The sequence below is a fragment of the Ictidomys tridecemlineatus genome, chromosome 8, assembly GCF_052094955.1.
Source record: "Ictidomys tridecemlineatus isolate mIctTri1 chromosome 8, mIctTri1.hap1, whole genome shotgun sequence".
Classification (NCBI taxonomy): domain Eukaryota; kingdom Metazoa; phylum Chordata; class Mammalia; order Rodentia; family Sciuridae; genus Ictidomys; species Ictidomys tridecemlineatus.
Genome location: NC_135484.1, coordinates 154,400,476 through 154,414,155, shown reverse-complemented (window position 1 = coordinate 154,414,155; position 13,680 = coordinate 154,400,476). Strand labels below are relative to the sequence as shown.

At 39.8% G+C, this 13,680-nt stretch overlaps 1 protein-coding gene across 3 annotated transcripts; it reads right to left on the bottom strand.

Annotated features, from left to right (window-relative positions):
* Positions 1-3,144: 3,144 nt before the first annotated feature.
* On the bottom strand, positions 3,145-13,679 carry Gmnn (geminin DNA replication inhibitor). Of its 3 annotated transcripts, none has more exons than XM_078020611.1 (7): positions 13,523-13,679; positions 12,178-12,253; positions 9,082-9,159; positions 8,114-8,261; positions 4,952-5,034; positions 4,462-4,572; positions 3,145-3,561 (listed from the first exon to the last, which is right to left on the bottom strand). In XM_078020611.1, exons 2-7 carry the CDS (start codon positions 12,226-12,228, stop codon positions 3,391-3,393), a joined length of 642 nt encoding a protein of 213 aa, XP_077876737.1. In that variant the 5' UTR covers positions 12,229-12,253; positions 13,523-13,679; the 3' UTR covers positions 3,145-3,390. The 3 variants fall into 3 exon arrangements, with proteins under 3 accessions (XP_077876737.1, XP_077876738.1, XP_005337082.2); XM_078020612.1 differs by lacking the exon at positions 13,523-13,679 and adding an exon at positions 12,861-13,015; XM_005337025.4 differs by lacking the exon at positions 13,523-13,679 and adding an exon at positions 12,625-12,800.
* Position 13,680: the final 1 nt, after the last annotated feature.

Below are 13,680 nucleotides of genomic sequence, written 5' to 3'. Positions count from 1 at the left end.
CCAGCCCCTGCTGGTTTCTTTTTGAAGTCAGCCCCCCATTACAGAGTCCAGCACCCTCTACCGCAGATCTAGTTGGCCACACAGCTACAAATATTACTTCCAGGAACCCCACCACTTCTCCAATGTTGGATCCTGTTTCCTGTACACTCTCTTGTCTTCCCATGGCTCATTCTCATGTTAGAATTTGCAGATTTTCCAGTACTTCCCTAAGGTTGAATGGGAGGTAGAAGTTTTGGGAACTTATTGCCCAATCTTCATTTGAGGGATAATTTCACTTTAGTCTGTGTCTGAATCAAGAGGAGCAGAAGAAAATAGCAATGCAGCCCTCACACTCCGCAGGAAGAAGGGGAACACTGAGGTGAAGATACCGAGTTTATGCTTCCCCAAGTCACCAATAAGGTGAGTCTCTCCATGCTACTGAAACCAGGAGTGTCACAGCTACAGAGCTCCCTACTCCTGAAAGAAAACATTAGATATGGAACAGCATATGTGCCTTCAACAAAAAATGCAAAAACTAGTGAGAGAAAAAAAGCTGCTGTCTTTCCAAAACATTGTCAGTCTACAAGGGTACACATAACCCCTTTTCAGTCCTTTTTACACACAGTAGCATTCCATACAGATAATCAATTTGTCCTGCTGCTTCTGAGTATCCCACTATACAACTGGGGTATGTAACCACTCCAATAGTGATGGAAATTGAGGTTTTTTTCTAGTCTTTGGTAGTTCCAAATTGTAATGAATAACCTAAAATGTCATTCACCTTAGTGTATCTGCAGAATTCATTTCTAGAAATGAAATTGCCTACCAATTCTTATGTTTTGTTTTATTCTGTTCCCTGCAGTGTTACTTTTTTTTTCATGTGTTGGCTCCAGGTTTTCAATATGGGATTGTCTTTTATGGTTTCTAGTCATTTTAATGGGTTTAAGTTGAAAACCAACAGCTGTGCCCCACTGACACATTTAACCAGAGACTGCTGAAGGTCTGTATTCTGACAAAGCTCCGGGAAGCTCAGGCCAACATCTTATGTAGAGTGACTCAGAGGGCTGTCTAGCCATAATATTTTATTCAGATTCCATTTTTGGTCTCTGGTACTCCTTTAAGATGAATAATTCAGAGTTGGACCCTGAAGCATTTTTATCCTAAGCCTTGAATTTAAAAAGCATTGGCCAAAACCTTTGCAAATTCTCTGCTTTCCTTTCAAAATTCATGTCTCCCCAGCATTCGGCTTTTCCCAGAGGAATTTTACTTGGGAGGTGACCTCAGGAACTAGCATTGAGAGGGAGAGGCCGATAGAAAATGTTACCAATAAAGTTACCCGGCTGGGATATAGCTCAGTGGCAAAGCGTCTGCCTTGCATTTGCAAAGCCCTGGGTTCAACTCCCAGTTCCAAAAAAGACAAAAAAAAAAAAAAAAGAACCACCCCCCCCCCAAAAAAAAAAAATAGAAAGTTACCACTACAGGGAAGTGCAATGCTTGATCCTGCTGGGGAACCATTCTGGTCCATGTGCCACACACACACCTCAATCATCCCACACAGAGGACACTGCAGCACAGGTACTTAAACACACCCATTTGTTGTTGATCTATTAGGAAAACCCAATACTCAACTGAGGTATCTTCAAAGGAGTTTTCTAGACAAAGCTGAAAGGGCCTTAAGGCAGTAGACATTGCTTTGGGGCTCACTAGGTTCCATTTTTCCTGTTAACATTTCCAATTTCATCTTGTCCATGGTGCAGAATCTTAAGAAAACTGTCAATCAACCCAAGAGCCGTATCCTAAGCCAGGCTATGCCAATCTTAGCATTTTCACCCTTACCCTAACTAGAGTATCTTAATTTATTTTAAAAAAGTAGTTTTCCTATACTTTAGTGCTCTCTGGCTAGTGGCCCACACCTAACACACAGTAACCCTAACCCAGCAACCACTGGCCTCATGTAGCTGCTAAAACATAAAATGAAAACTTCCACTTATTCACTGACCACATTTCAAGTGTCAGTAGCTACTGGCTACCAAAGTGGACAGCATAGATACTCCTACTATTCCAGAAAGTTCTACTTGGATGAAATTCTGTTAATAGCTTCCATTGTCTAAGCCCTTAGTTCAAGCACTATAATAGAGGTCTTACTCCTCACAATAACACTATGAGGTATGCTTTACTCAATTGGAAATAAGTCCTATAAGGAAACTTACCTAGAACAATTATTTGAAGCTTGACATTGCTCTTTATTGTCAATTTATACAAGACTAGTTTCAGCTTCAATGCTGTGTATTTAATACTGTTCTTTATTTTTTCTTCATTCAAAAAAATGGTATACATGGAAAATTCATCATTAATATCAACCCACGCCTCTTCATATTTATAGACTTCACACTATACTAGTACGTGAAACTCTCATCACTCCACTGGACTTTCACCCGATTCCCCTGCACACACTTTGATTCCAAGAGCAATGTGATCACACCAGCCAGTCAAGCCTTTACTCAGCTAGTCAGATCCACCTGGCAAACAAATACTATTTGTTTTTTTCAAAAACACTATTTTTTTCCCTACAAATATCTTGTGCTACATTCCAAAAATAAGAATATCTGAGGTACTGAGGTTGTGGCTCAGTGGTAGATTACTTACCCAGCAGAGGTGGGGCACTGGATTCCATTCTCTGCACCACATAAAGATAAATAGATAAAAGTATTGTGTCCATTTATAGCTAATACAGGAAAAAAAAAAAGAATATCTGAGTCTGGATGTGGAGATCAATAGTGCTTACAATGAGCCTGAGGTACAATCAGGATTGGGAGTTAAGACCTCGGTTATCTGTTTAAACAGGGATAAATTTGTTTTCTCCCAAGATGGCAGAAGAATAAAAAGCAAACAATAAGCCGGGCATGGTGGTGCAATCTTATAATCCCAGCAAAACGGGAGGCCGAGGCAGGAGGATAGCAAGTTTGAGGCCAGCCTCAGCAACTTCGTGAAACTCTGTCTCAAAGAATATAAAGGGCTGGGATGTAGCTCAGTGTAAAGCATGTGCCTGGCATGTGCAAAGCCCTGGCTTAGATCCCTAGTACCACAAGCACAAAACTACACTAAGAAAGCAAACATAGAAAGGGACATTTTCTATAGACACATCATCTTCGGACATATACAAAGTTCAATGGGAAACCAAAGTTTATTTATCATATATACACAGGTCATATCTGACAACTGAGAAAATGATGTGCTAATTACAAAAAATATCATAGATTAAAAATACACAGTATTTGTATTTAATACAATAATAGTGTCCCAGGATTCAAACATGGAAGTTTGATTCTAGCTTTTGAATTATGTAGTAACTCTGCTACAAAGAACTATAGTGAGGTAAACTTTGGCAGCATATTTCTCAACAATCAAATGTTACTGAATATCATCTCTCGGTTCTGCATCCGTAGAAGGTGCAGCTCCTTCAGTACATTCGCCAGAAGTTTCTGAGTCTTCTACTTCAGAAATCTCACCAGTTTCCTCTTCTGAATCAAATTCCTGACTATCCGGTGATTCAAAGTTATCCAGAGGTTCATTACTCAGTCTCTAAGGAATAAACCAGTAATTTGCTATAAAAACTTTAGAATCCAAGTCATTATCAGTATGCTGACACAGCTGACCCTCAATGTTATATTTTTTTTATTCTTTTCTATATTTTTCTTTCTCCACATTTTTTTTTTTTTACTGGTGCAATGCAGTTGTACGTATGGTGGGATATTTATTGTTCCATATTTGTACATGCACAAAATATAATACCACAATTTGGCCAGTATCCCTCCCAGTACCTCTCCCTCCCTCTCTGACCCCTTTCCTCTGCTCTACTGATCTCTATTTGCTTTTCATGCGGTCACCCCACCTTTCTTTTCCTTCTTCCTCTATAGCTTCCATGTGACAGGAAATATTCACCCAACCTTTGACTTTCTGATTTTGTCTTCTTTTGCTTAACATAATGGTTCCATCCATTTGCCTGAAGATGACATAATTTCATTTTTCTTTACAGCTGAATAAAACTCCATTGTGTATACAGACCCACATTTTCTTTATCCATTCATCTACTGGAGGGCATCTGGGCTGATTTCATAATTTGACCATTGTGAATTGTGCTGCTATAAACACTGAAGTGGCTGTGTTGCTATAGTGTGCCGCTCTTAGTTCTCTGGGATAAATACTAACAAGTGGGACAGCTAGGTCTTGTGGTTCCATGCCTAGTCTTTTGAAGAACCTCGATACTGATTTCTACAGGGGTTATACTAATTTACAAAACCACCAAGAGTATCAAAGTGGACTGAACTGCTTTGCAAGCACAATTTAAACTGGTACTCAGGAGCCAGCATGGAAGAATACTTTAAGGCAGTTAAGAGAGACAAAGACGTCCTGAGCCCACTATTGCTTTAAGTCTTCAGGAAAACAGACAATTCTCGATCAGGTGAACTTTAAATTACCTACCTCTATTAACTCTGCCATATACTGTACATGCTCTGCTACTTCTGCCAATGCTTTATTCTCCTTTTTCAGTTGGGCAATTTCATTGTCCTTTTGTTCGATTTCTTTATGAAGCTATATAACAAATAAAAGTTCAGTATTTCAGAAATTTACTGTGTAACAAATTATATACCTCCAATTAAAACTGACACATGCAGCATAAAGTTGGTTCAAGAGATTCATTTTGTGTGAAAATTCAAATAAAGTTCAATATTTCATATATTTACTGTGAAACAAATAATATGCCTCGAAGTAAAACTGACAGACACGTGTAGCATAAAGTTGGTTCTCAAGAGGATTCATTTTGTGTGACAATTCTGGTACCACAGCCGCCTCTCTAGTCACACTTTCTCAGGCCAACATTAAAGCTAGTTTATGTTGGTCCCGATAAATGTGCTACACAGCAAAAGGTAAACAATCCTGGAAAATTAAAAAAATCATACTCAGCACATACTTTCTCGTTTTCCTTAAGTGCTTCATAGAGAGCTTTTCTCCGTTTTTCTGCCACTTCTTTCCAATACTGAGAGGATGGGTTTTCTGAAACAAGTGTTTTATATGCAACTTTAAAAATCATTACTTACAAACTTACAAAATAAAAATCAATCTAACAATTTAAGTTTTATTTTCCCCAACATTTCAAGGATTCATTTCAGCCATTCAGAGGAATTACAACAGAAATCAATGAACACACATATATCACCCAGGTTATTCTACATGTCTACGACATTTGTGTTTGGGAATTTTTATTTGGGTTTGTGGTTGTTACTGGCACCAGGGATTGAACCGGCTGCCTCCCCGTGCTAAGCACATGCCCTACCACTGACCTATACACCTCTAGCCCTGACATCCACATTTTTGAAAAGTCCACATCAGTTATTTTGCACACTTTTTAAAATTTCAAATTTGTTTCCATGATCTCATTTACGTTAAACATTTTCTTGGCAGGAATACTGTGTTAGTATGCTGTACCTCCAGAACCATCAGGAAGTACATACCAATCTGTTACAAAATGGGAGATGTTAAATTTTTTTTTAAATGTGGTACCATATACACAATGAAATTTTTTAATTTTTTTTATTATTATTTGTGGTGCTGGGGATTGAACCCAGGGCCTTATATGCTAGACAAACACTCTAAACTGAGCTATACCCCCAGCCCCGAGATGTTAATTTGATCGTGTGTGGGCTGGGGCTGTAGCTCAGTGGCAGAGCACTTGCCTCATGTGTTGTCAAGCACTGGGTTCCATCCTTAGCACCACATAAAAATAAACAAATAAAATAAAGGCATTCTGTTCATCTACAACTACAAAAATATTTTTTTAAAAAATCTGATCGTGTGAATAAGATGCCATCTCCCAGGTTTCTCCCTTGTAAAGATGCCTTTTCCCCTTAGAAATTAATAACTAATTTGTACAGGAATGTTTTTGAGTCTATGTTAATAATACTCTATTCTGCAAATACTTTGCATCCAATTTCAAAGTCCACTGATATTTCTTGCTCATGTCTATTATTTCCACAGTGGACAAAAAGTGATTTATATAATTCCTTCTACATGCCATTATTCTGTTAAAAAAAAAAAAAAAAACTTCCTTACCACAATTTAAAAGAAAATCTATTGGTACAGAATCATGTCCATTTTTTTTAATGTCCTTTTTTATTCAATGCTTTATAATCCATTCTTGTCATTATCCATTTTGATGCTCAAATTTTTACAATTTAGTCCACTGAAGTTGATTCCTGTGTTCTTTTAACATGCCCATCAGCTTTTGAGTACTTCCCTATTTTCTGACACAAGATATTCCAGAATCACTCTGTAATAGCCCTCCTACTGTCCTGGAATCAGCATTTCTCCGAGAAGCTTTAATGAGAATAATGTCCAAAACCAGCAACTGGATGCCCGGTATGCACCAAGCTACTGGGGGTCATTTGTTTCTAAGCTCTTTCGGTGGCAGAGCCACTAATGGCCCAACTCCAAGTCAACAGTTCTTCCTCCTCTTCTCCATTCCACACTTGTCCTTCCAGTCACCACATTATGATCCTGCCTCCTAACCTCACTCATTTCCTCCATCCTAAAACACATACACAATTTTTCCAAAATGACTATGCCAATACCACTGCCAACAACAAATGTAATAAAGTTCAGGGTTTCTTTGCAGTTCTTTCAATTCTTATAATACATCCCAGAGAGAATCTGTGGAAATTTAATTCATCTATGGCTATGTTAGCAACACGATATATAGGTGAGTTGTTTTGGTGCTTTCATATTTTCTTACCAATCTTTAATTTTAACTGAATCAGAAATATCACAAATATTGCTTTGTTTATTCTATAGTACTATTAATGAGCTTCTTTATTTCCATTCAGCTGAGCTTTCCTAACTTTACCTAGTCAAATTCTATCTGCAACATTTTTCCTAACTGTCTTCCAGGCAACCCAGAATGAGCCCCTGGTCACTGTGACCTTGAGCAAGCCAGCTTACTCCTCTTGGCCTCAAATTCTCATCAAGGTGAAATCCAATCACCTGTGATTAGCAGTAAAGACCTCAGTCGGGTACTGCACCACACCACTGTAACCCCAACAACTTGGGAAGCTGAGGCAGGAGGATCAAAAGTTTAAAGATGACATCAGCAATTTAGAGACACTAATTCAAAAGTAAAAAATAAAAAAGGACTGAGGACGTACCTCAGCAGTGAAATACGTCTGGGGTTCAACCCCAGTGTCATAGGGGAAAAAGGCAAAAAACAAAAACCTCCCATAACGCGAACCAAATATCACAGCGCATGGTGCATTCCTGTGACCCTACCCCTACAGAGGCTGAAAAATCACTTGAGCTCAGGCATCCGAGACCAGCCTAGGCAACATAGTGAGACCCCATGCCCAAAAAAAAAAAAAAAAAAAAAGAAGGAAAAAAAGACATCACTAACTTCCTCCTCTGATTTGACCACCATTCTATTAAAAACCAGTGCTTATTACAAAACATTTCTCATTCACTTTCTTCCTTTTCTTCAACCACACTCCTAATGGCAGTTACTTAATATTCTTGTGGAATATTCAAATTTCTTTCAGTCAAATTCATCCTGTAAATATTTTTCTTCTAAAACACTCATTTCCAAATCTCACAAAGCCTGTGGCATTCTACTGTAAAACATGCCATATTATTTACTGCCTCCTTCCTTAATATCTCTTCCACATTTGGATCTTGCCAAATACATCTGTCCAATACTATTTATAATCATAAGAAATCTTAAATTGTCAAAGACAAACAAGTAAGGCCAGGCGCCTTGCCACATTCTTGTAATCCCAGAGGCTCAGGAGGCTGAGACAGGAGGATTGAGAGTTCAAAGCCAGCCTCAGCAAAAGCGAGGTGCTAAGCAACTCAGTGAAACTTTTGTCTCTAAATAAAACACAAAATAGTGCTGGGGATGTGGCTCAGTGGTCAAGTGCCCAAGTTCAATCCCCGGTACCCCACGTACCCCCAAGAAAGACAAACAAGTAAAATATCTAATAGTATCCCTATTAAAAGGCGATCGGCAGATTCCATAACAGGATTAACAAATATTATTTACCTTATGTTATAAATTTAAGAGAAAGCCGTGTTTTTTCTTTGTTTTACACACCTTTAATCATAAGATCAAATGCTTCTTGGGTGACTCCTCCCAGACTTTTATTTTCACTTGGTTCTGGGTCAATAACACCTCCAGAGCTGGAAGTCTTGGATGTTAACTGGTCATTCCAAAGTTTCCTTTTAGATAAGCCTTTAGGCAACTATAATAGAAACATTTATTTATTTTGATTCAATGGACAGGAAAGATAAGTGGTTTTGTCACTTACCGAATATTTTAAAAAGGGACTTCATACAAGGGCTGCAGGTATAGCTCAGTTGGAAAGTGCTTGCCTTGCATGCACAAGGTCCTGGGTTCAAACCCCCCCCCCAAAAAAAGGGGGGGCACTCATACACCTTTATCTTTGACATCTGTGAATCTTTTTAAAAATTATACAATTCAAAACTTTACCAAAACGTGTAGCACCACTTTAGGAATTTTATTTGTAGTAGCTATTTTGTTGTTCTTTTTAGATATACATGACAGCAGGGTGTATTTTTGACATATTATACATACTTGGGGTACAACTCATTCTAATTAGAATCTCATTTGTGGTTGTGCAGCAGCTATTTTGGACTCAACTTGGTCTAAGACTTAGATAAAAGTACTATTATTATGCTAAAATGCTGACTTTAAATTCAGTACCATGAAAAGGCAGTATTCTCAATCTGCAAAAAGCCTAAACACTTATCCATGGTTTCATCTTTTACTCACAAAGAATGAAAGAACATGACATCTTATTCCCAAGTTATTAAACATTACTCCTATAATTCATAACTTATTACTTCATTCTAATTCTAGTACAGGTATTCATAGCAACTTTGAACTTCTCAAGTTGAACAATTAGAAACCACTCTGGGGAATATGTAATTGTTATGTTATATTTCCAAATTTCAAAAATGTATTTGTTTCAGACAAAGAAATCTTGGGAAAGTTTTTAAAGCAAAGGTAGTGTCACCTTTATCTAGACCCCTACTACATACCTCATTTTCTCTTCCAACAAGAGATCCAGCTGCAGAAGGCTGAATCATCTTCAGAGTTCTTCTTGGAACAGGACTATTCTAAAAGTTGAGATAATTGATTATCTAGTTACTGAGTTGCTACATGGTTATTCAGTTATTAAGTTTCTATATAGTCAGTCTTACTATAATGTGAAAAAAAAAATCACTAAGCATACTAATATTTGGCTTGCTATATAATTAATATAAGACTGGTTTAATCAAATGGAAAGTTAATTTCTCAAGATTAAAACAAAGTTTGAAGAAATTCTCAAGAATGGATATCATCCAAATCAAGTACAAACAAGTAACTTCTTATTTTAACATAATTCTATTATAATCATTTTGCAACTAATTATATCTATTTAAACAAACATAACAAAATTTCTAAGCTCTGATTAGAAATTCAAACTATAGATGAAAAATTCCAGTATAATAGGAATATCTATATTCTTTTTAAAAAGTCTTCTAAAAAGAAACTAGAAACTTATAGTCCTCTACTTTTATAAAACTAAACAGCATAACATTTATGGTATGAACATACAAAAGAGGTAAGCTGGAGGAAAAGGTTCATTATTCACACTGCAAAATACTTCTTCCTCTAATGAAAATATACATCTCAGACCTCCTTTAACTCATGACTATGCCCAAAAATTTACCTGTTCACAAAAGAATATATTAAACATGCAGCCCAGAAATATATTGAACATATTTGCAACCATCACCTCTAACCCTAACCCATTCCTTGGAAGACAGCTAAAATGTGAGTGCTTATGGCTGCTAAAATATCCTAAAATGCCATGTTACTCTTTTGGAAAAAATATGGCCTTCCTTATAATATGCAAATACCTTTCTGTATATTTCCTTATCTGAAAGTTCTTTCTACTTTTGCAAAAAATCATTAGTTATATTGCCTCCATGGGATAGCAAACAATGGTGAATACTCAAACAAGGTTAGAAAGAACATGACACCACACCAGCGTGAGAAAGTTACAGACTCCACACTGTACTTCACAAGACCAAGTCCACCTTTCCCACGGTAAAGGTTCTACTGTTGATTATTATCTCACTATTTAACTGAAGGACAAATACCAGCTACTGTGAAAACAAATATTACACCAACATTTCAGTTATAATTTAGATTATAGATTAGTAAACAGTCTCCACACAAATAAAAGAAAATACAGTTTTGGAATCTTAATAATAGATATTAAGATATTTAAATTATTCATGTTAAAAAGGGTAAAGGAAGTCATTTTATTTTCTCTCTCTCTCTCTCTCTCTCTCTCCTCCCCCCCCCACCATTTCGAAGATTTAACTTTGATATATACAAGCTTTATAAAATCTGGTCTAAGAAAGGTAATATGCTACATTAGTATTTTCTGGGTACAAAGCATATACTAGAATAAGAGTTGAAAAAGTCAGAAAGTTTCATTCATATGTTTGAGTTTCAACCTTTTTAGAAAGCAACTTGATGTTCTGTGAACTCTCTCCCCATAAAATGTACACAAAAGCACACTCAGATTTTTGCATACAGCTGGCAAGGAATCCAAGAACCCTGAATCTGAATATTTGAAAACCTTCCTAAGAAAAAATTTAAATAAACACACCCAAAGTACAATAGGAAGATGTCTCACCCTAAATGGGAGCCAATACAATTAAATTCATGGCTTATCAATGTCAAATACTATTCAAGAAAAATAACATAAGGCTCCTGAGAAAACCACAATAAACGAAAACAGTTTATCAAAAGACACTTGCTTTCACTTATCAATGTAAGTTTACTGACTCTAATTTAAATCTGCAAACTGATACTTTTTCCTGAAAATATAATGTTTCCCAGAATCCTCATATAGTTTCAGCTGTGTGGCAGTCCTTAACTAAATTATAAATTCATTTAGAATCACAAAATAGACCCAGTCAAAATTATAAACTCAAAAATTAAACAAACTTGGGCTGGGGTTGTGGCTCAGTGGTAGAGTGCTCGACTAGCATGCATGAGGCACTGGGTTCGATCCTCAGCAGCACATAAAACTAAAACTAAAAATAAATATTAAAAAAGTTTTAAACAAACTCTGTCTTATTGTACTAAGAATAAATATTTAAGATTTACAATGAGAGCATCATACAGAGATTCAAAAAGTCTTACAAAAATAGGTCAGATAGTAATGAATATGAGGCACTCTAAAAAAATGTGCAAAATAATACAATATAGTCTGTGTTTGAGTCCCCTACTCAAACTAATTCTTATGATATTTACAAAAGATTTTAATACAATAATTTCATGAAATCTAAGAAATAATCTTGTATATAGAAAATCCTAACCGATTCTAATTAAAAACTATTAGAACTACCAAACGAGGTTAGCAAGATTATACTATAGACATAAAAAAACAAAAACAAACAAACAAAAAAAAACTTTATTACTGTATTCCTATTTGGTAGCAATGACAAAACCAAGAATGAAATTTAAGAAAATGATTCTATTCATGGCAGCATCAAAAAGATTGGAATACTTAGGAGTATCCTGTCTAAAACTTCAGTAAGGTTCACAGAAATTATAGCCAAGTTAAGTTTGGCTAAATCGGGTCAAAAATACCTTTTGAACCTCTAGTTCTACTTACTTGGGAGGCAGGCCAGTCATTTGAGCCCAGGGAAGTTTCTGAACCAATCTGGGCAACCTAGTGAGCCCCTACTCAAAAGTAAAAATATAGCTGGGCGTGGTAGCACAGGCCTGTGATCCCAGCACAGGGGGAGGCTGAGGCAGGAACATCATGAATTCAAAGTCGGCTTCAGCAATTTAGAGAGGCCCTGAGCAACTCAGTGAGACCCTGTCTCTAAATAAAACACAAAAAAGGCTGGGGATGTTGCTCAGTGGTTAAGGGTCCCTGGGTTCAGTCCCTGGTACCAAAAAATAAATAAAAATTTTAAAAGGGCTGGGGAGGCAGCTTAGTGGGGCAGTACAGGCATGTGCCTAGCACATGCAAGGCCCTGTTTTCAGTCCCCAGTACTGCAAAAACAAAAACCAAACCTTTTTACCACATGCCTTCTACAGCACATTACAGAGATTCTGTCACATACCTTCACATTCTCTTGGACTCCCTCTGGCTTCTGCTTCATACTGGGATTCATTATACAGCTGGCAATGTGCAAGGGTCTAGTAAGTAAGAAACAGAGCATGGTTTGCACCTGAGATTGAGTACAGATTTTGTTTTTGTTGCTAAAAATATTCATAATCATAAATTTTGAACTGATGGTGTCCTGGATTAAATAAAGAACTCAAACATCTGAGAAATGGACCTCAGGAAACGCAAAGCAGATACCTGGGTATGTCCAAGTCCACCCTAAAGGACAGCATCCCAACTTTGCTGTTGCAAAGGCAGAGTTAAGCTGTAACAAGCTGGGCACTGGCCATCACTTAGTGGTGACAATATCAAAATGAGGTCATCCACGTACGTTTTCAGGCAATGTTTAACCACCCCCCAGACCTGAAGGACTAACAAGCAAGGGAGCAGGAGGCAGAGGTACCTAACTCGGAGTTCCCAGCCTGTCTGTACCCCTCCAACAGTCCTCCCGCTGTTTGCGGTCATCCCTTTGCTCGGGGCGGTGGTCCTCACTTCTTTACCACCCGGGGGCGCTGGGGAACGAGGGGCGCAGGAGTAAGACGGCTAACCGAGCGGGGCACCGCTACCGTCTACTGTCTCGGGGCCCGGGGACCGGGCCCCGCGGCTGAGACAGGGTGACTGCCACGGAGCCCAAGTCACCTAGGTGCTTCTCGGCGAGACCTGGGATCCGGACAGCCGCGTCCCAGCGAGGCCCTAGGGTGCCTTCGCACGAGGCTGAGCCGCCGGTGCGTCGCGGCCACCCCTCGGGTGGCCAGCACCCACCCTCTGCTTCAGACTCGCCAGTGTGTAAAGTCACTAAACCCCAGGACCCGGCAGGGTCCCCGGGCAGCGCGACCCCGGGTCACCGCGGCACGGGATTGCCAGGCCGTCGCCGCGGGCCCTCGTCTGCGACCCGCTCAGAGCAAGGTGACCCCGTCCCGCCCGGAGTCCGCCCCCAGCTGCACCCGCCCCACCGGAACCCGGACCCAGCCGGTCCCCTCCAGCGCCAGCACCACCGACGGTACTAGCGGGTTCCAGCCGCGCCCCGCCCCACCGCGCCAGGACGGCGCCGCCAGCCAATGGGGAGCGCAGATGCGAGCGCGCCAAAACCGGCCCAGCCAATGGCAGGGCGCTCTCCCACCCCAGGCTGCCGAGCGCGCCCCACGGCCCCAAGCCTCCCGTTCGCCGCCCTCCGCCGTCGGAGGTGCCTCAGGTGGCGCGGCCTCAGGTGGCGCGAGCGGCAGTGGCTGTCAGGCGCGGCGCGGCGCAACTCGCGCCCTGCGGCCCTGCCCTCCAGGCCCTGCCCCCCTGCCCACACTCACCCGAAGGAAACGCTGTTTTCGCGGCCAGCGCAGGCAGGCGTGGCGGGGGTGCCTCTCACAAGGCGCGCGGGCTGAGGCGCCGGCCTCCGCCGGCAGCAGCGAGCGGCGCGCAGGAAGGAAAGGACAGGCTTCTCGCTCACCCGCCACGAACGGCACGT